Raw genomic sequence first — 22,446 nt, forward strand, 5'->3', positions numbered from 1 at the left:
TTTGCGATCAGTTGTATGTTCCAGGGAACGCGTGCTTCTCCATATAGGCTACTCTACACTTTCTGTATGCATGTTACCACTGATTCGATGAAACAGAAGTTGTGATATTTACAATTCAAAGCTAAAATGGAGTTATCACAAGTAATTCCTACACTTACCGCAGCTGTTGAGACAATAATGAATCCTGCTGCGAGTGCTGTTGATAGAATGACAGCACACAAGGTAAAAAAATAAATAACTATTTGGTAATTGATCACACAATATAAATATGTAAATATTATATATTTAACAGTGTAAAGGAGAATGAAAGCACATGTAAAAAACATATGATTTATAACCAGTTGTAATTCGCATCAGCCATTTTCTCTCGCTAACATTAGATAACTAGAAAGTGCATTTTAATTAGTGTTTCAATGCTGTATATCCTCAATTTATTGTTTATACACAGATCTGCGAGGAGTTCAAGGAGACATCCCCTTTATGCATTGAATGCGGACTAGCACTTTCCCAGAGACAAAACTCTTCAATTGTCAGGCATTTTGGACTTCAACTGCTAGAACATGCCATCAAGTAAGATGTACCAGTGTAGATACACATCATTATTTGTTTTACTTAATGATCTCATTTCTATAGGCACAATTATTATGTATGACATTATTTAGTTGTCCTCTTGATTGATAAAATAATCAAATAAAAACAGATTGTTTACTTTTAGTACCTGTTCCAAAAAATCCACAGTTTATTAATCAGTTACATCTACAACCAACAACTCATTGTACTCTTTTTATAAAGTGACCACTGTCATGTATCCCCAATGTATGGTCACCTACGTATAGTGACCACCATCATGTATCACTGTAGTCTGAAGAGCTCTAACTGTCTATCCGCACTTTTATTTTGTCTTGGTCGTGGACTAACAGTCAGAATTCCATCTTATATATAAACACTGAATACTCATGCAGTATTTTATGTAGTTTACAACAGTATGATGGTTATAAATTATGCATCAATGGAAAAGATTAAACATTTTCCCACAAACTTGCAAGTGTGTTAAAGCAATTAAATGTTGTAAACCAAGTATTTCTATAAATTTTCCTTGATAAGTTTACTTTCCAACATATTCACAATAGTGGCACTATGCAGAATCTCTCTAGACTTGCAGTTGTAAATCTACCCTTCCTGCCAATGTCATGAGAATTTACTCTTTTGTTATTTACATTCTATAAATGATAAAAGTAAAAACATGCTGTATAAACTTTAATAATTTTCCATCTGATAAGAATGAATTCATAATATTTTGAATGTAGGTATTTATAATTTTTGTTTTGTTTTTTTGTTTTTTTTTTTTTTTTGCTAACAGATTTAGATGGCAGGTATTATCTCTGAGTGAGAAGGAAGTGCTGAAGAGAAGTGCACTGGATTTCATTGCAAAGGTAATGTATCCTGGCCTTCTAACACAACATATTGATCACAGCAAAGTTATTTCCATCTTGTATTTGGCTTTCTCTGATGTGTTTCTTTATTAAGGTACAACCATGTTTACATTGATCTAAACTTAATTATTCTTTCTTGTGTATTAATTAAGACAGTTATATTTTCACAAATCTGGACATTTTATACATTTTTTAAGTAATGTATATGGAGCTATTTTGTATTTTTTTAAAGATAGTTATAAATATGTTTTTCAGTGATGTAAATTGAGCTATTTCATATTTATGGGACATGTATATATTTTTCAGTGATTCAGATGGAGCTATTTTTTTTATTTATGGGACAGATTTCTATTTTTTTTTCAGTGATGTAGATGGAGCTTTTTCAGTGATGTAGATTAAGATATTTTGTGTTTAGGAAAAAGAAACACTTTCAGTGATGACGAGGATATTTTGTATTTAGGGAACACCTACACTTTCAGTGATGTATATGAGGATATTTTTTATTTAGGGAACAGCTAAATTTTCAGTGATGAAGATGAGGATATTGTGTATTTAGGGAGCATCTAAATTTTTCAGTGATGTAGATGAGGACATTTTGTATTTAGGGAACAGCTAACATCTTGGAGGAAGAATATCACATTAAGGATGGTGTATCTCGGATCACAGTTGAACTCATCAAACGAGAGTGGCCACAAAACTGGCCGTTACTCCTCAAAGACCTGTATGACCTGTGTTTGATGGGGGTAAGTACATATACTATTTCATAATGAATTTTTTCTTTTTGGAATGTTTCAAATGATTATGATATTTACAAAGATAACTCTTCCTTTTGTATTCAGTTTCTGTGAAACCTGTTACTGTTTATCACCAACAGGTGTACATGTGTACTACACCCTGTAGTATATCAAAACACAAAAATTAGTTATTACCCTTTTATGGACCCATCAGTTTTGAATTGCCGTTATACAGAGACAGCTATCTTAAGGATCTATGTGGCATTTTCTATGATATGTTTAATAACCATACATATTTTTGTAAAGCCGACCCAGACAGAACTGGTCCTGAAGACCTATCTACGATTGGCAGAGGATGTGGTGGTGTTTCAGACCATCCCTGCAGTACGACGACGAAGTGTGATGCAGTGCTTGACAGCAAATATGGGGGACCTGTTTCAATTGTTCATCACCCTCTTGCAACAACATACAGTAAAGGTAGACTCAATCGCACAATATTAGTGTCTACCAATGTTATAAGACTTCAAATTGAAAAGTGGAATAACAATCTTTCATACTTTAATATGGACAATCCAGAAAATACATTCAGTTTAACAAAATTTATATGAAGAAAAATTTACTTTTAAAATAAGTTGCTAAAATTTGCATTTATAACAATCCAACCATATAGTTTGAACTCTATTATTTACTGTGAGAAAAATGAATGGAGATAGGTATCATTTGGCAAGATATTTGACAATAACTTCAGATGGCTGTTGTAGGTAAATGAGGACACTCCTGATGCACGAGTGGTCAGTCAATCCAACTGTAGAGTCAGTCAAGCTCTACTGACCACCCTTGCCGGCTACCTTGACTGGATCAACATGGACCATATATTTTCTCAGAATGCCTTGCTGCTACAGATTCTTTGTTTGTTACTAAGTGACAGCAATCTCCAACTTTACGCAGCAGAGTGTTTGCTGATTATTGTCAGTAGAAAGGTTGGTGGTATTTTATACATCAACACAGGTAAAGATGTATCATTTTCATCTAAATGTTACTTTAGTGATTTGGTACAATCCTAAATTTTTATAGCAATTTTACTTACTTGCACTGATTTGAAGACAGTTTAAAAAGAGAAGAATAGAGTTATTAGAATGTGAATATATCAGTGCTGTTTTCTTTGTTTAAGGGCAAGGTTGAAGATAGAAAACCCCTCCTGGTACTGTTTAGTGAGGATGCGATGTCAATCATCTGGACAACCACTCTGTAAGTACTGTACACGTTTGTATAATTAACTCATTCACACTGTAATTACACTGTACATGTCTGTAGTACACATCAGGTCCACCACTCTGTAAGTACTGTACATGTTTGTATAATTAACTCATTCACACTGTACTTACACTGTACATGTCTGTAGTACACATCAGGTCCACCACTCTGTAAGTACTGTACATGTTTGTATAATTAACTCATTCACACTGTACTTACACTGTACATGTCTGTAGTACACATCAGGTCCACCACTCTGTACACACCTGTATCTATTTACTGTACAAACCTGTATATCTAAACTCTACACACCTGTATCACTACACTATACACACCTGTATCACTACACTGTACACACCTGTATCACTACACTGTACACACCTGTATCATTATACTGTACACACCTGTATATCTAAACTATACACACCTGTATCACTACACTGTACACACCTGTATCACTACACTGTACACACCTGTATCACTACACTATACACACCTGTATCACTACACTGTACATACCTGTATCACTACACTGTACATACCTGTATCACTACACTGTATATACCTGTATCACTACACTGTACACACCTGTATCACTACACTGTACACACCTGTATCACTACACTACACTGTACACACCTGTATCACTACACTGTACACACCTGTATCACTACACTGTACACACCTGTATCACTACACTGTACATACCTGTATCACTACACTGTACACACCTGTATCACTACACTGTACACACCTGTATCAATACACTGTATATACCTGTATCAATACACTGTACATACCTGTATCACTATACTGTACATACCTGTATCACTACACTGTACACACCTGTATCACTACACTGTACATACCTGTATCACTACACTGTACATACCTGTATCATTACACTGTACACACCTGTATCACTACACTGTACATACCTGTATCACTACACTGTACACACCTGTATCACTACACTGTACATACCTGTATCACTACACTGTACATACCTGTATCATTACACTGTACACACCTGTATCACTACACTGTACACACCTGTATCACTACACTGTACACACCTGTATCACTACACTGTACACACCTGTATCACTTCACTGTACATACCTGTATCACTATACTGTACACACCTGTATCACTGGGATGTACACACCTATATCTCTGCACTGTATATACCTGTATCATTACACTGTACACACCTGTATCACTACACTGTACACACCTGTATCACTACACTATACACACCTGTATCACTACACTGTACATACCTGTATCACTACACTGTACATACCTGTATTACTACACTGTATATACCTGTATCACTACACTGTACACACCTGTATCACTACACTGTACACACCTGTATCAATACACTGTACATACCTGTATCACTACACTGTATATCAGGCATGTGAAATTTCCGCCAATTGGCGGATTTCCGATTTTTTAACAAAAAAATCCGATTTTTAGAAATATTTTTCCGATTTTTTTCGTCGGTAAAAAAATCCGGATTTGTGGTGTCCGTTTTCGTTTTGCAGTTTATACTTGCCTGAAGTAGATCGTAGAAACGCTTGGATCAACGTAGGTAGTCAAAGCATCAAGTACACACTGATTTAAAGTGCCCGTATGTTACATATCGACCTTGACATGATAATGTTATGTTTTAAAAGGACTTAAGGCAATATGAGTCACCGGAAAGATATAATAGAACGAGGTAGTGTGAAGGACGTTGATGTCGGCGTGCGAAACGCATGGAAATGGAGTTGGCTAGAAAAAGAAGTTGAAGGCAGTTTGTTGTCAGCGTGCATCTACAAAATTGAAGAAGCTGGGAAAGCATATTGTCGGCTTTGCTCGAAGGAGATAAACTATGCCAGTAGGGGTTACAAGACCATAGAGGCCCATGTTAAATCAGAGAAACATCGAAAACACAAGGAAGCAAAAAAGAGCAGTTATTCTTTGGCCGGTAAGTTGTGTTGCAGTTTATTGTTTTCATTCGAAAAAACGAAAAAAAAGCAAATAAAAAATTTAATCCCAAATAAAAATTAAAGACGATAATGATAAGATTTGGTATAAAACGGCTAAAAAATATAAATATTTGATATCAATAAAAACAGCTAAGCAAGATGATATAAATAACTGTACATGTATTTAATAAATATAAATAAATAAAATTAAAACGTATTCTAATAAATAATACAAAAATTAAAAGGCTCAGTGTTATTTTCCCGTATTCCCTATTAAGATTTTATTTATAGAAATATTTTATAATTCTTAAAAGTTTATAATTAAATCAATGCAAACTTGGGCCTAAATTAAAACATATTCTAATAAATAATACAAAAATAAAAAGGCTCAGTGTTATTTTCCCGTATTCCCTATTAAGATTTTATTTATAGAAACATTTTATAATTCTTAAAAGTTTATAATTAAATCAATGCAAACTTGGCCCAAGTATACAGGCATCAGCTCAGTATTTGTTCTTTTATATTTTACAGGATTATTTTCATCTGGTGCCAGATCTAATGACACACATGAACCTTATGGACTACACCCATCGCTGAACGGAAAATTGTCAGGCTCAGTCACCAGTCAGTCCAGTGACATCAAAGATGCACCCAAGTTGTTAGTGCCAGTCAACGACAGACTTATAAATATGGAAGCGACTATCCTTGGTTTTCTTACTGAAAATAATCTCCCATTCAGCTTGACAACAGATTTGATTGATCTGACAAAAAAACTATCAAAAGATACCAAGGCTCTTAGTGAACTACAGATGAACAGAACAACAGCTTCATATAAAATGACCTTTGGATTAGGAAAGACATTAATGATGAACTTGACGGAAATTTTAAGAATTTCAAAGTTTTCACTAAACATCGATGAGGCCACTAGTGATAACTTTCACAGGGTGTTGGCTGTTCTAGTTTCTTATTTCTGTCCAACAAAGAAAGAAATTGTTGTTAATCATTTAGCATCCTTAAGTGTAATAAAAGTTGACAGTGCCACTCTTTATAATGAACTGGTAAATGTTATTGAAAGTAACAACATACCATGGACAAACCTTATGTCAATATTAATGGATTCATGTAATGTGATGAGGGGATCAAAGTCTGGCCTAGAAGTTCGTATTCGAAGGGAAAAGGCACCACACTTGTTGGATATAGATGGGGACTCATGTCATCATGTCCATAACGCTACAAAGGCATTTTGTAAACCATTTGGCTATGTTGTAGAGTCACTGTTTAATGATCTACATAATGATTTAAAGTGGTCTGCAGATTTGAGAGACTTTATGCAAGAAATCTGTGTCATTTTAGGTGTTAAATACACAGCTCCCCTCAGGTTTGTAAACCACAGATGGCTTTCAGTGTACACTGTAGCAGTTGACACATTACGTCTGATGGATGTTTATAGTGTTTTCTATGCTGGCTTTATCACACCAGACAAAAAGCCAAAAGTGTTTCCTATTGTACAAGAGATCTATAGAAGGATAGGCGTAAGTGATGCAGCAAAGGAAAGAGTAAGAGAAATCCACTTATCTCTGTCCAAAAAATCGTTGACAAAGGATGGACGAGATAGAAAAGACAGAATCTTAGGCAAAATTTTTGATGAGAGAATGCTGATCAAACTTGTCTTGAATTTGTACAGTAGTGTTCTGCCTCTGTTGAAAAACTTCACTCTTCTGTTTGAGATGAAAGAACCTCTAGTGCATATACTACATGATAAGCAACTTGAACTTATCAGGGAGTTCTTGGATTGTTTTATTAAACCAGAAAAATTACAGAATATTACAGCCAGTCGCCTTGCAAAACTTGATCTACACAGTAAAGATATGCATCTGAAACCAGTTCACATGTTCATGGGTGTTAATGCGTTGCGCACTGTAAAGGAAAATATCAAATCTTATATAGTAAGAAGCTTCCTTGAGAACCTTGAATCTGCTTATGTTGCCAGTGGTCATGTATTAAAAACAAAACTGCCTATTGGAAACTCACTGCTACAGAGCCTTTCAGCTATAGACCCTTGTGCAAGGGGCCACTCCCTTACATTGCAGTACCTTCAGAACCTTGCGCTGAAAGTTGATAATGTATTATCTGAAGAAGAGAAGAATCAGTATGAAAGAGAATTAAGAAGGTACCAACGAGATGAAAAGTTGCCAGAATTTGAGAACATGAGAATAGACACTTGGTGGGCAGATGTTCAAATGAAAGGACAGTATCCTGTCTTAAGCAAGATGGTATTGTCCTTGTTGACCTGTTTCCATGGTCCACAGGTGGAAGGCTCATTCAGCATGATGGGGGACATCATGGATCCTAAATCTTCAAGAATGAAGATTGAAACCTATTCAGCAATTCAAACTGTGAAGTCCACATTACAAGCACAGAAGAAAACTGCTGTGGAATATTTTTCACCTCATGACTTCCAAAATAATGCACCACAGAGGAGACTTCTTAATAACATGAGGAGTGCATATAAGTCATACAAGTGTGAAAAAGAGAAAGCCAAAGAACAGGAGGAACAGAGAAAGAGAGAATTAGAAGTGAGAAAAGCAAATGTTGAAACAAAACGAAAGGCTTCAGAACAGTCAGAAAGAGCTTCCAAAATTGCACGTTTGGCTCACAAACAACTGATGATGAAATCTTCAAAAAAAACCAGAAAAAAGTCTAAAAAAGGGACATAATTTGAGTGAAGTTCGTGCTACATTTTACTGTTACAGTGTAAATATATTACAATCTAAATATATTACAATATTAATGTGAAAGTGTACATATATAGTCTCTAGCTATATTGTGAAAAGTAATTTGTGAACTGACAAAACAATTTAGATTTAAACTACAGTTGGACATATGTGGAACATGTATTTACTTTTTACAATTTAACAAAACACATTTAACAAACTTAAACATTTTTCTTGCAATTGGATTACACTCAAGTATCTCATTCTGTGGAACATTAGTTGTGAACTGGCCATGGTAAGTGTATAAATTGTCATGTTGATGAAAATTTCAAACAGTTTTGTTGAGTTTTTTTATTGGTATTACACTTTATTATGGCAAGAAATGCATGCCAAAATATCTGATGGTATACCCCTTAAGTGGCTAGAAATGCATCCCTGGCAGTCTAAATTTTCAAAAATTTTCCGGGGGAGGCCCCCCGTATTACTTTTCAGACTTTTTCAAAAAATACCACTCACATGCCTGGTATATACCTGTATCATTACACTGTACATACCTGTATCACTACACTGTACACACCTGTATCACTACACTGTACATACCTGTATCACTACACTGTATATACCTGTATCATTACACTGTACACACCTGTATCACTACACTGTACATACCTGTATCACTACACTGTATATACCTGTATCATTACACTGTACACACCTGTATCACTACACTGTATATACCTGTATCACTACACTATACACACCTGTATCACTACACTGTACACTGTACACTGTACACACCTGTATCACTACACTGTACACACCTGTATCACTACACTATACACACCTGTATCACTACACTGTACATACCTGTATCACTACACTGTACATACCTGTATTACTACACTGTATATACCTGTATCACTACACTGTACACACCTGTATCAATACACTGTATATACCTGTATCATTACACTGTACATACCTGTATCACTACACTGTACACACCTGTATCACTACACTGTACACACCTGTATCACTACACTGTACACACCTGTATCACTACACTGTATATACCTGTATCACTACACTGTACACACCTGTATCACTACACTGTACACACCTGTATCACTACACTGTACATACCTGTATCACTACACTGTACACACCTGTATCACTACACTGTACACACCTGTATCACTGGGATGTACACACCTGTATCAATACACTGTATATACCTGTATCACTACACTGTACACACCTGTATCACTGTGATGTACACTCTTGTATTGCTATATTATCCATGTCCAAAAGTCATCATCTTGTTCAATTTTGAGTCTGAGTTGGCAAAAAGAGGCCAATAGACAAGCCATCTTTGATTTTGATAATTGAAAACTTTTTTTTTTTTGGTATGTCAATATTCTATTTCCTCCATTTTTCATTTTTACATGAAAAGAAAGACTGTCATCTCTAGGTTTTTCTTTGTGCATGTTTTAATTTTGAGACTGATTGAAAAATAACAAAATTTGAAACATGTAGTCCTCATTGAAACCTTAGAACCTAAAAAAAAGGAAAACAATAAAAATTGCATAGATTCAATACAGATCATAAAGTCGTGACATCAAAATCCCTCTGGTATCTCTTGGTTTTTTAAAAATATTTCAGTTTCAACACATCATCAACGTATATAAGGAGACATTAACTCATTTATTTCTTTTTCTCTTATCAACAGAGCTGCAGAGCAAGCCTCTCACAATGATTACTTTTATTTGTTCCTGAAGAGACTATGTCAAGTTTTAACAGAACTGGGTAAACAATTGTGTGCTATGTGGGTGAGTATACTAATGCTGTTTGTAATCAGTGTTAAGTAAAGTTGTTTACTTGTGTAAATATACTAATGATCATCCTAAACAATGAAGGCGAAAAATATTTTTATGTGATGTATGGGCTCTATGACATTGTTGATGAATTATTTTGGTTTTAGGGTCACTTACCTGATGTAAAACAACCAGCCACCTTTGAGAAATATCTAGAGGCTCTTCTAGTGCTAACAAAATTCCCCAGTCAGGTAGGTTGTGTTGCTATAGTCGTACATCAGGTAAGTCTTGCACTTAAATACTCCACTGTCGTAAGTCTATTGCTTAAAGTGTGGCACCAGGTAACTTTTGCCCTGAACTGCAGTCAGGTAGATCTTTTCTGTACCAGAGTTATGAAACTTTTGTACCCCCACCAGGTAAGTCTTCTCCTAAAGTGCTTCAGCTGGGTAAGTCTTCTCTCTAAAGTACCTCAGCCAGGTAAATCTCCTTAAATCACCTCAGCCAGGTAAATCTCCTTGAATCACCTCAGTCAGGTAAATCTCCTTGAATCACCTCAGCCAGGTAAATCTCCTTAAATCACCTCAGCCAGGTAAATCTCCTTAAATCACCTCAGCCAGGTAAATCTCCTTAAATCACCTCAGCCAGGTAAATCTCCTTGAATCACCTCAGCCAGGTAAATCTCCTTGAATCACCTCAGCCAGGTAAATCTCCTTGAATCACCTCAGCCAGGTAAATCTCCTTGAATCACCTCAGCCAGGTAAATTTCCTTGAATCACCTCAGCCAGGTAAATCTCCTTAAATCACCTCAATCAGGTAAGATTCTGCTTACAGTACCTCAACCAAGTAAATGTTCTCCTTTAAGTACTTAAACAGGTAAGTGTTTTCCTGAAATATCTCAAGCAGGTTATTTATCAACTTTAGGTACCTCAATCAGGTACATCTTCTCCTTTAAATACACAAACCAGGTAAGTCGTCAACAGAAAGTACATCAACCAGGAAAGTCTACTCCATAAATTACCTCAATCATTTACTTGTAAGTTTAAAGTACACCAGTCAAGTAAGTGTGGTGTTGAAAGTACTCTAGTCAGAAAAGTGATGCCCTCATACATTATTCATTACAGTTTGATAAGTCACAAATCCATGAACTGTTTACAATTTTTATTGGATATTTTGCTTGTACAGTTTTGTTTCTGAGGTTTTCCTGACTTCAGAGCAAATCAGAATATGGCTGAAATAATTATCAATTATCCATATCTTTCTACTTATTTAGATAATTTTAGTATTTAAATAACTGGTTGTTATAACATGATTTTTTTTCTGTAGATGATCAGCTGTTTCACCCAGTCCCTTTGGTCAAGTTTTCTACGTCATGAGATAATAAGTGTTGACCCAATAGTCCAATCCTTCATACCTAGACTGTTTGAAAGTGCAACAGACACATTACAAAAGGTAGGATTATTCGGAACAAATGTAAGTGATGCCTAATGAAGCTGTAGATGATGACTTTGTAGAAAACATTCAGTCAACATCCTCTCTTACCAGTATACTCACAGAAAGATCGTAGGCAAAGTTTCAAGGAACTAAAAAAAAAATGAATATGAACGGCTTCTAACTTCTACTTCTATGTTAACATCAATGCTTAAGGCTTTCAGGGGACCAGTAAGTCCCACGTTTTTTCTAGGTTGGATTAAATGATTACTTTAGACGTTTTCTGTAAACTCTAGAATACAACAGAAATTGAAATGTCAGAAAATGGGACGTTTAAAAAACATTTCATTATAACTTTACGGCAACTTGTTGATTTTCAAGGTAAATACTTATCATTACATGATAACAATATGGCTATGATACTGCTCCACTTACTATAATGATGTGGAAACAGTATGTCTACATTGTAATGCAGCTCCACTTCTTATAAAATGTCCTTCTTGATGATGTTTTTTCTAGCCAACACACACTGTTGATCTATAAATGTCACTGTTTCAGAATAGGAAAATCATTGTTAAATTTTATCACTTTGTTTTGAGTAAGTTACAAAATTGGAATCTGATGGGACACATATGTTTTTAAGATCTAATTGATAAATGATGTAATTATATATTTCATGCTGGTACTTGTAAGAGTAGTAAGACATTAAACAGAGTATAGTTCCTCTAGTTCAATGACTAGATGAACAGAGCCATATAATGCTAGATAATCTGGAGTGTACTGGGTTTTAGGTTGGCTTCCCGACCCAGAACAATTCACCAAGTTGTAAGTACTCTAGATTGGACCATGATAGCGACGAAGAGTTCACCACATTCTTCTCCAGTAAGTTTCTTACATATCTTCCATATATCACATTTGACTGATGCATGTTATTGCTCTTGGCTATAAGATATGGCTGCTGATGAAGCATTTCTACTCATCTGCTCACCTGTCAGAAGGATCACTTTTGTGGTTACCTTGGTGTAATCATTAACAATAGAATATGAAGATTTAAGCATAAACTTGACTTATTTACATCAGCACGATTTCCTAGGTAACTCTCCAATAGTCTTCAGTAAACAAAAGATGCTTTTCTCCAATACATGTTCTCATATTGTGTAACTTTGCCATCAAAAAGTGTCCTATACTGTTTAAAAAGAGTTCTAGGAGAAGATAGTTTAATGTATTTAAGAGAAAATACTGTCAGTAATGAGAGGAAATATTCCACTTTAGGCCAATGGTAAATGAAAATATAGCGTTTTTTGAACTTTTCCATCAAATAGTTTTACATTTGCATGCTGTTCTTCTAATTATTGATAAAACTTTTCAATGATAAGGGCCAGAATAGCTGTATCATTTTATGTTTTTGTTAATTAATTATGGTAGATGTGCCAGGGACATTTATCCTTGACAGTCATTGACCTCCTGCTTTGACCCCAAAAAACCTGTTTCCTTGGTATATACAAAGTACTATGTTTGCCATTTGCTTATAGAGTACAGAGCAGAAGTAGCTGATACCCTCAAGCTTGCTACTGTTCTTCAACCAGAAACAGCATTCCAGTTTGCTGGGATGTGGTTACAGAGTATTCTACAGAAGCCTGTTGATACTGGAGAAGGTGAGTGTTACAGATATACAACCTAAAACTATATACTGTTACAGCTAAGGTTCCTATATTATGAGCGATGATATGTTTTTAATGTTTTTCCACAATGTCATAAAATCCCTATATTTAGATACATTATAAATAAGATAAGTAGAGAAATTCATAGCCCAACTCATGACTACTGTCAAAATGGTATCTTTTTTGCTTGAATTAAGATAAAAATACTGAAATATCTTCAAAGAGTAAAAATTGTGAGACAAATCCTGTGAAGTACATGGGGAAGCTTTCGTAACTTACAACTGAGGTAAAAACAAAAGCCTTTTATGTGTCTTTACAAACCATTTTTTAGGGTCAGAGAATGGCTACTGTCGGCTTTCCTCGCCATCTTTTATCGCTTGGGATGCCATGACAGTATGTCTGGAGAGTGTGATGTCACGGGTGTTGTCTGTCAAAACTACCCCAAACCAACAGGAAGGCATCTGTCTCCTTGGCAACGTTTTAGAATTCAAAACAGAGGTGAGAGTTTTGATGACACATAAAAATAATCTTAAGAGGTTTATCACTAGGCTCTGGAATTCTTTACATGTAAGAATGTAAGAATTGTTTTCTGTTGTTCATCAGACAAAATTTCTGATGCTTCAGTTCAGTTTTATTCACTAAAATGCTGTATGTTTAAGGACTGGGTCTCCACTACCTGTATATATATCTGTTTGTTGTAGAGGTAAGGTCTACACTACCTGTATATATATATATATATATCTGTATGTTTAAGGACTAAGGTCTCCACTACCTGTATATATATATATATCTGCATGTTTTAGGGGTAAGGTCTACACTACCTGTATATCTATATATATATATATCTGTATGTTTAAGGACTAAGGTCTCCACTACCTGTATATATATATCTGTATGTTTTAGGGGTAAGGTGTACACTACCTGTATATCTATATATATATCTCTATGTTTAAGGACTAAGGTCTCCACTAACTGTATATATTTGTTTGTTGTAGAGGTAAGGTCTACACATTTGTATATATATCTGTATGATGTAGGGGTAAGGTCTACGCATTTGTATATATATCTGTATGTTGTAGGACCCTCTCATTTTGTCATCACTCTTGTCCTGTATATCAGCTTTGTTTCCATTCGTGAATGGAGCTCCAGAAAAATTACCAATGGTTCTTGAAAAGGTGAGTCTAACTGAAATAAATGTTGTTAATGTGAACTCTCCATAAAATTATCATGTAGACTTCTTTCTATCTATTTGGTTGTCACACCTGGGAGACAAGGTGGGGTTATCAACTTGAAGAATTTAGATGTTTAGGTTGTTCTTGCAATCAATGATAGCTTTAAAATGTTGTTTTTATTCTAGCACTTTCCTGTATCTGTTTAATGATGAAGTCATTGAGACAAAAAATTGTTACTACAAATTTCTGAAGCATTTGAACTTTTTCTGGACCAAACTTTGTTAGCTCTGTTTAGTTTTAGACTTTGTATTTAGCATGTGGAATTTCCATAAAAGTTTGAGTGAAGACATATGTTACACATTGCATACTTCCCTCAGTTCAGGTTTATGGGGTACCAATGTGATCATAATCTTCTGGATTTCCTCTTCAGATATTTTCTGCTGTTACTTTCAACTTGCCAGGCCAGACCAAATCAACACGAAGTAAAGCTGTTAAGAATGTCCGTCAGCATGCCTGTTCAATCTTAGTGAAGATTTGTAAAGTCTACACAGATCTCCTCATTGTACGTCATATCAACTTATATGCAAATGAAATAAGAAAATTTCTTGTTAAGAAACCATTTAAAATGTAGTAATATTTTTTGCCAAATTGTGATTTGTGAAAATTCTTGGAAATTAGTTTTGGAAATATGTTTGGAATTAGTATTAAAAGATGCTATTCGCTTGTGTCTTTTGTACAATCTTTAATGGTCCTGTCTTTATACAAATGTGGTCTGCACCTCTTTATATTGTCATATTTGTCCCCATCTTGATATTTCAAAGCTCCATCAACATTTTGATGAGACTGGGAAAGACTTTCTTGGAAGTAGATTATTTACAACATTAAGATATCAATCAGTGTAAGAGTTTACTTTCAGCAGTTTTGTAATATTTGTACTTTGTATCTGTATTGAGTTGTCCCTGCTTCCCATGTTTTAATTTCTGTCTCTGTGATGGAAATCATTTTCTTGACGTAATGTTGTAAATGACAATACTGATAATTAAAGTATGATGTTTACACTGACAGCCTGTGTTTGACAAGCTATACAGCCATATACAAGTGATCAGTAGGGACACTGAACAACTCTCACAGATGGAGAAATGTATTCTCATAGAGGCACTCATACTAATCAGGTGAGCACCAATTTATCTTTCCATGGACAGACTTCAAACATGTCTAACAGATAATGTATTAACTTGTGTTGTATTTATGACTCTAAAGTTTATTCTAAATTTTAAATAGTCTGAAAGTTTTGAATACAGAATCATGACAGCATAAGTTTGTCTAAAGGACGACTTTAAATATAATTTTTCTGAGCCTAGTTGTTGTTAACATTCATCCTGGAAATTCCCAAACATAGACCAGTATATGACCTCTCTATACACAACCCATGCATTCATAAGTGATAGATATGGATTTTAAGAGAGGAACTTATAAAATGTTAAATAAAATATATTACATGTGTATTGATTGAGTTGACACTTGATGACCCTAATAAATAAAGTAAGGCAGTACAGGAAAACATCCTCAATGTGTATAGTCTATAGTTTCAAACTTGTCTTTTATTCATTTCAGTAATAAATTTCATAATTTCAACAAGCAGTCATCATTTATAGAGGAAGTCCTGAAACCTGTCAAAGATTTATGGTTGTCTGAAGAGTTTAAACAGTAGGTTGAATGTACAATATGTATTATCAGACTTTATTTGTTGTACTGGACCAAGAACTGTTCAGCCGAGAGACGTGTTGAACAGCTGTGTACATCAATTACAATCTAAACTTGTTATCTCAAAATTTAGGGGACCTTATTTGAATTTTGACTCAAAGTGTCCAAATAAAGTTGATGATATCAGCTTTCTGACGTTGATTACTGTGAATGATGCACAGGCTACGATAGCATGGTGATCCATGCTACAAACCATGAAAATCAGCCGGCTGTTTGAAAGGATTGTAAATAATTAGAAACAAATAAATTATTACTTTCTCTTTTGATTGTTTATCTATCCAACAAAACCATATAAATGGAGATCAGCTCCTCTCTTAGTTCCATTTGGCACATGTGTACAATCCTCTTACATTGGTCATAAATGTTTCAGAATGTCAGAATAAATAAAAGGAAACTAAATATTTTCTTTTGATATGCTACTAGAAACAATGTTTGAAGTTACAGCTAATGTTAAAATGACTATAATAGAAAAAACGTATAGCATAAAATCAAATCTTTATCACTGTCAACCAGTACATGTTACTGTACTACTACCCTTAAAAACACTCTCATTTTCATCGCTCCTTTCACATGCATGTAACCTAGCCTACTGTTTCTGGTCTTTCATACTGATTTTGAAACATCATCAGTTTTCATGTCCTGTGTAAATACGGTACTTGTTTAACACACAGGTAAGTCAATGCTACAATACAATGATATTAATTAAGAAGACAACTTTTAATTTGATTGTGAAACTGGTAATTATTAGTCATAGGTAAACTGTTTTGTGTGCTACAGACCAATACGCTGTGTATTTAGCCATGTGTTGTGTAAAGGTGATATTTCAATCTGTGTATGTATTGATTGAACTCTTTAGATTGTGTGCTGATATTTTGACAAAAACAAAATTTTGAGACAACAGATGACTTTTCAATTGCTGTAAAATTGAAGGGACTGAAAAATCACTTCTACACAAACAAAGTTTAGGCTCCATGAAATCTGAACTAAAATTACAAAGATAAAGAAAACAAAAAATTGGGATTTGGAAATTATTTTGACTCAAATGGAATTTTGACTCAGTAGGTTTTGAGAAAACAAGTGTTAAACAGCATAACTGATAATTGTAGATAGTCAATCAAATTATCATCCCTTGTTTATATTGATATGCTATGTTTCACTTTTCACCTTGTTATGTCACTGGAGTCATTGTTCTTTTTCCCAGAGCTTTTTGGTCACCAGAGAAGTTTATGTCCTACATTGGATTGGATCAGGCTCCAGTAGAACCATCTTCAGCAGACACCTGTGGCATTAATAGATCACATGTATGTAACTAAGGGTTCTCTAGCCTACAACTTGTATGTAACAATGACTTCCCTAGCCTACAACTTGTATGTAACAATGACTTCTCTAGCCTACAACTTGTATGTAACTAAGGGTTCTCTAGGGTACAACTTGTATGTAACTAAGGGTTCTCTAGGGTACAACTTGTATGTAACAATGACCTCTCTAGCCTACAACTTGTATGTAACAATGACTTCTCTAGCCTACAACTTGTATGTAACATGACTTCTCTAGGGTACAACTTGTACGTAACTAAGGGTTCTGTAGGGTACAACTTATACGTAACTAAGGGTTCTCTAGGGTACAACTTGTATGTAACAATGACTTCTCTAGGGTACAACTTGTATGTAACAATGATTTCTCTAGCCTACAAGTCTGTGGCATCAACAGATCACTTGTATGTAAATTTGACTGCTGTGAGCTACAGAAATCTGCCATCTTGCCTGTAACCATAATATGAGGCTTGTGGTAGCCCCAGAGTCACAGATCATTGATATGTAATATGTTGGTATTTATTAATACCCAAAGTTATTTACTACTGTAAAATAATTATTTTCTATTAACTTATATTTATTGAATAGGTGGATAAACTAAATCCACAAATTTATATGTCCACGAAATGATAAGTGGAGAAAGTTAACATAGATTTTAGCACTAGCTGATTTTGTGAGCAACATTTAATTACAAAATCAAGAGCCAACAAAGATGGATATTTTTCAAACTAGGAAATTTTAGTCCAAAGGAAAAACATCTATATGATTTAATAACAGTATATAGAAAGATATGTATTTTTTGTGTCGTTGATGTTGCCAATGACTTATTAATTCTAAGCAATCCTATTTGTTTTCCAGATGGCGTACTGTGTCAACACTATCCTGGCTGTACTGAAGAGAAGTAGGTGGCCAGAAGACACACAGGTAGACATTTTGTACCACATTATACCATTGTAATTGACTATAATCTTTGTAATGTTAATTAACAATGCAAATCAATGATGCTTATCCTTCTCATGTGTCTTTATGTTGATACATCATTAAGCAGGGGATTCCTAGTTTTATGTTGATACATCATTAAGCAGGGGATTCCTAGTTTTATGTTGATACATCATTAAGCAGGGGATTCCTAGTTTTATGTTGATACATCATTAAGCAGGGGATTCCTAGTTTTATGTTGATACATCATTAAGCAGGGGATTCCTAGTTTTATGTTGATACATCATTAAGCAGGGGATTCCTAGTTTTATGTTGATACATCATTAAGCAGGGGATTCCTAGTTTTATGTTGATACATCATTAAGCAGGGGATTCCTAGTTTTATGTTGATACATCATTAAGCAGGGGATTCCTAGTTTTATGTTGATACATCATTAAGCAGGGGATTCCTAGTTTTATGTTGATACATCATTAAGCAGGGGATTCCTAGTTTTATGTTGATACATCATTAAGCAGGGGATTCCTAGTTTTATGTTGATACATCATTAAGCAGGGGATTCCTAGTTTTATGTTGATACATCATTAAGCAGGGGATTCCTAGTTCTTATTTTGGACATGAATGAAATATCACAGACATTGATAGAAGACAACACATGAACAAGATATGCATATGAATATCTGATGGCATATTCGACTGCAACATAGTTATCATACAATGATGCAGTAAATAACATGATCTTTTGCTATCTCCAGGTAAAACCTGAAGCATTCCTTAACTGACAGGACAATAACTGCACAGTTTTCTAGCTAAAACACGTTACACTACTTTAGCAGTAGTAAAACAATATGAACTAACCTGGTTGTGATACCATATAGCTATAAACAGTTTAGTACAATATTTACAGTTTTTTTTATGTCTGAATGAACACCAATATACCAGGTATATGAATCAGGGCGTTATTAAATGAATTTGATTTCATAGATATTTTTGCATATATAAATCATGGTAATCCCAGCTGGAAATTTTCATATTAACTTAATGTACTTACAGAGGTGATGTGCCTCTTCTTAAAAAAAATAAAATGTAAAAACATCTTTTTTAAGCTGTCCTAGCCCAAAGGACATAGTTAATTATCGGGATACTGCAGCATCTGTCCCCAGTTGTCCATTGCCTGTTGTCATCTGTCAACATTTCCTATAAATTGCTACTAGTCATGAACGTTTTAGTGGATTTTTACTAAGCATCCTTTGGAGAAGCCCCAGTTTTATATAATTGATAGGTTTATTGAGCGAATGCTTTAAAATACTACTTCTCCTGTAATGATTGGATTTTGCAGAAACCTGGAGTGAAGTATTCTTAGGTGAAGGGGAATAAATTTTGTGTTAACCGTAGATCTTTGCACCCAGGAGTGGGAAGGGAAGGGCACAATACAGATAATAGAAGAAATAGTTAAAAGTTCTACTTCTCCTATATCAATTAATTGATTTTGCCCAAATTTTGTCCGAAGCCTTCTTAGGTGAAGGGAATCATTTTTTTATAAACAGTGGCCTCAGCCACTTGGGGCAGGATCTGGGCCCTAAAGGGATAATAAAGCCAACCCCTTAAATCCTTTTTTATCTGCTGGAATACCTTCATTCTGTACCAATTTGGTCTAAAACATCCATAGGTGAAGGGGAATCAATTTTGTATAAAAAGTAGGTCTCAGCTCACTGGGAAAGGAAGGGTAGGGCCCAATAGGGACAAATTCTTCTTCTGTAGAATTGGCCATATTTGGTCCCAAAATGATCTGAAACATCGTACTAAGAAGGGTGATCAGTTTTTATAAACAGTGAGTCTCTGCCCTCTGGGTTAGGAAGAGTTGGTCCCAATAGGGGGATTAGAGTGATGTTTTAAAAATTCTTTTTCTTCTGTAAGGGGTGCCTGGATTCAGGCCCAAGTTGGTCTGAAACAATCTTGGGCAAAGGAGACTTTTATATTAATGGTTTATGTGACCTTCTGGGAGCAGATGGGTGTAGCCCAACTGGAAAATAGATTTAAAAACCTTTAGAATTTCTTTCCTTTGGATAAGACAATTTCAGTGAAACAAAGCCAGATGACAGATACAAGCCCTTTATGCCTGTTGTTTGATCTTTATTTTGTCTTTTTGTTGTTTTTCTTGGAGGGGTGGGGTGTTGTTGTTTATTATGTGTGTGTTTAAGTTGATAATTATTGGATTACACATAATGGAAAAATTTTAACTGTAGATCTATGTGTTACAGGTAGCCAGTAAAAGTGGGTTTGCGATAGGGGTCATGGAGGATGGGACAACAGCTCTAAGGAACCCTGCCACCACACACATCAGTGTACTGCTGGAGAATCTATTAACTCTCACCAAGTAGGGAACCCTATAGTGTATCACTCTTTAGCTATAGGAATTACCATACAATACTACCCCAAGTATGATTACAGTCAAAGGAATTACCTTTAAATAAAATCATGGTTATTGTGATTCATAAATGTAATAATGCTTGTTTCAGAACTATGAATTCTACATGGCAACCTGAATATCTAAAGTTACGGCATCCAGATTTTGTCAAGTCTTACGATTTGTCAGAGACAGATAGATTAAGTGTACTAGGTGAGTCAGTGTTTCATTATTAAATAAATATCCATCTTTTTTTTTATTCACACAAAATATTTTAAGTTACACTATCAGTCAATAAAAAACCCAGCATTTTTGTATGGAATTTTCCAGGATTAATGTTTGTTTTAGAGCAATATGATGCAGATAAATTAAAACTTTTCGGAAGTAAAAAATTTTGTTTTACACAAGATATTTTGTGACTAATCAGGATGATATTTTTTACTTGTGTCCTAAAAGGTATTCCCCCACCATGTGTGGACAACACCAATAACTCCACCTTTCGACAGCCCCTAGAGAGGATGCAGCTATTTCTCTGCTCCACACATGACACATGGTAAGATCAAACTAAAAAAGGCCTAATGCCATACTTGTAGATGTAATAGATTATTTTGATATGGAGATTTAATGACACATTCAGGTATAATGACAACAGAAGCAATTGACACTGATGAATATCTGATGATACAGAGAGATATCTGATGACATACTAATACATAGTAATATGTAATGACACCCAGTTATATGTAATGACACACAGTAATATATAATAACACACAGAAATATTTAATGACACACAGAAATATTTAATGACACACAGAAATATTTAATGAAACACAGAAATATTTAATGACACACAAATATTTAATGACACACAGAAATATTTAATGAAACACAGTAATATCTCATTACACTGTAACATTAATAACATTGCTGAACCAACTAAACTAATTGCACATACCAGGGATTTCAAAAATTGTGTAGTGTGGCTTTGTTGTTATATAGCTGTCACATCTTAGGAAATGCTGGTCCGTGTCTAGGACAGGAGTTCTACACTATCCCCAATCTCACCCAGTCTCTGCTCAGTACCATCTTCACCAACCTGGACGTCCTTCCTGAATACAGAATCAAACCCATTTTACATATCCTTTAGTTCCTCTCTGTAGGGATGTCAGTATCTGTGTTGTAGGTATCTTATATCAAACAACAAAATCTGATGATATTGTATTACAGCATTCAGGAAAACAGTTTTATCATAAATGTGATCAGTTTAACTTTGAACTAAAGCATCTGTTAGAGCTAGAGGGACTGTTTGCCAAGATTTAATTCTGATTTTTGTCATGTGACAAAATGGTATTTTTATGACACATAATTGAAACATATTTGCTATTTTTTCAATGCTTACAATCTTGATTAATTGTACAGCAACAGTAAATCAAACCAACAACAGGTACTAAAAAGATTTCTTATTTGTTTAACAATTCTTCATCACTTGCATTTGTAATCCTTGACCAGTACCACGTATGTTCATGAAACCCTTTGTACAAAACTGTCCGAAGTCTTGCTATGAGATGGCTGTCATACCTCTGCTGGCATTTCTGTGTCCATATATGTATCAAGTGAGTATCTTTTAGTAATAAAAGGTATAATTGGTCAGTATTCAAAGAGTCCAGATCAGATTAGTCTGTATCCATGGTGACCAGATCTGATTAGTCTGTATCCATGGTGACCAGACCAGATTAGTCTGTATCCATGGTGACCAGATCTGATTAGTCTGTATCCATGGTGACCAGATCTGATTAGTCTGTATCCATGGTGACCAGATCAGATTTGTCTGTA

The 22,446-nt window shown here is 34.8% G+C and overlaps 2 protein-coding genes across 2 annotated transcripts in view; both read left to right on the forward strand.

Annotated features, from left to right (window-relative positions):
- Positions 1–65: 65 nt before the first annotated feature.
- Positions 66–22,446, forward strand: part of LOC132557412 (exportin-5-like) — a 30,254-nt gene continuing 7,873 nt past the window's right edge. The window contains exons 1-24 of the mRNA XM_060221912.1: positions 66–222; positions 449–570; positions 1,361–1,433; positions 2,039–2,176; positions 2,474–2,644; positions 2,929–3,147; positions 3,339–3,415; positions 9,844–9,943; positions 10,096–10,179; positions 11,252–11,377; positions 12,148–12,238; positions 12,889–13,011; positions 13,349–13,515; positions 14,097–14,192; positions 14,620–14,751; positions 15,255–15,361; positions 15,804–15,896; positions 17,155–17,254; positions 18,125–18,190; positions 20,465–20,580; positions 20,723–20,823; positions 21,067–21,163; positions 21,613–21,749; positions 22,129–22,226. Coding sequence (XP_060077895.1) covers positions 127–222; positions 449–570; positions 1,361–1,433; positions 2,039–2,176; positions 2,474–2,644; positions 2,929–3,147; positions 3,339–3,415; positions 9,844–9,943; positions 10,096–10,179; positions 11,252–11,377; positions 12,148–12,238; positions 12,889–13,011; positions 13,349–13,515; positions 14,097–14,192; positions 14,620–14,751; positions 15,255–15,361; positions 15,804–15,896; positions 17,155–17,254; positions 18,125–18,190; positions 20,465–20,580; positions 20,723–20,823; positions 21,067–21,163; positions 21,613–21,749; positions 22,129–22,226 — 2,730 coding nt within the window. The 5' untranslated portion in view covers positions 66–126. The remainder of the gene's footprint in view (positions 223–448; positions 571–1,360; positions 1,434–2,038; positions 2,177–2,473; positions 2,645–2,928; positions 3,148–3,338; positions 3,416–9,843; positions 9,944–10,095; positions 10,180–11,251; positions 11,378–12,147; positions 12,239–12,888; positions 13,012–13,348; positions 13,516–14,096; positions 14,193–14,619; positions 14,752–15,254; positions 15,362–15,803; positions 15,897–17,154; positions 17,255–18,124; positions 18,191–20,464; positions 20,581–20,722; positions 20,824–21,066; positions 21,164–21,612; positions 21,750–22,128; positions 22,227–22,446) is intronic.
- LOC132557411 (uncharacterized) lies at positions 4,866–8,447 on the forward strand. The gene is made up of 2 exons (XM_060221911.1): positions 4,866–5,399; positions 5,932–8,447. Exons 1-2 carry the CDS (start codon positions 5,120–5,122, stop codon positions 8,115–8,117), a joined length of 2,466 nt encoding a protein of 821 aa, XP_060077894.1. The 5' UTR covers positions 4,866–5,119; the 3' UTR covers positions 8,118–8,447.

This window comes from Ylistrum balloti, unplaced genomic scaffold (assembly GCF_031769215.1).
Source record: "Ylistrum balloti isolate Yb309-2 unplaced genomic scaffold, AGI_CSIRO_Ybal_v1 Utg370668, whole genome shotgun sequence".
Lineage (NCBI taxonomy): Eukaryota > Metazoa > Mollusca > Bivalvia > Pectinida > Pectinidae > Ylistrum > Ylistrum balloti.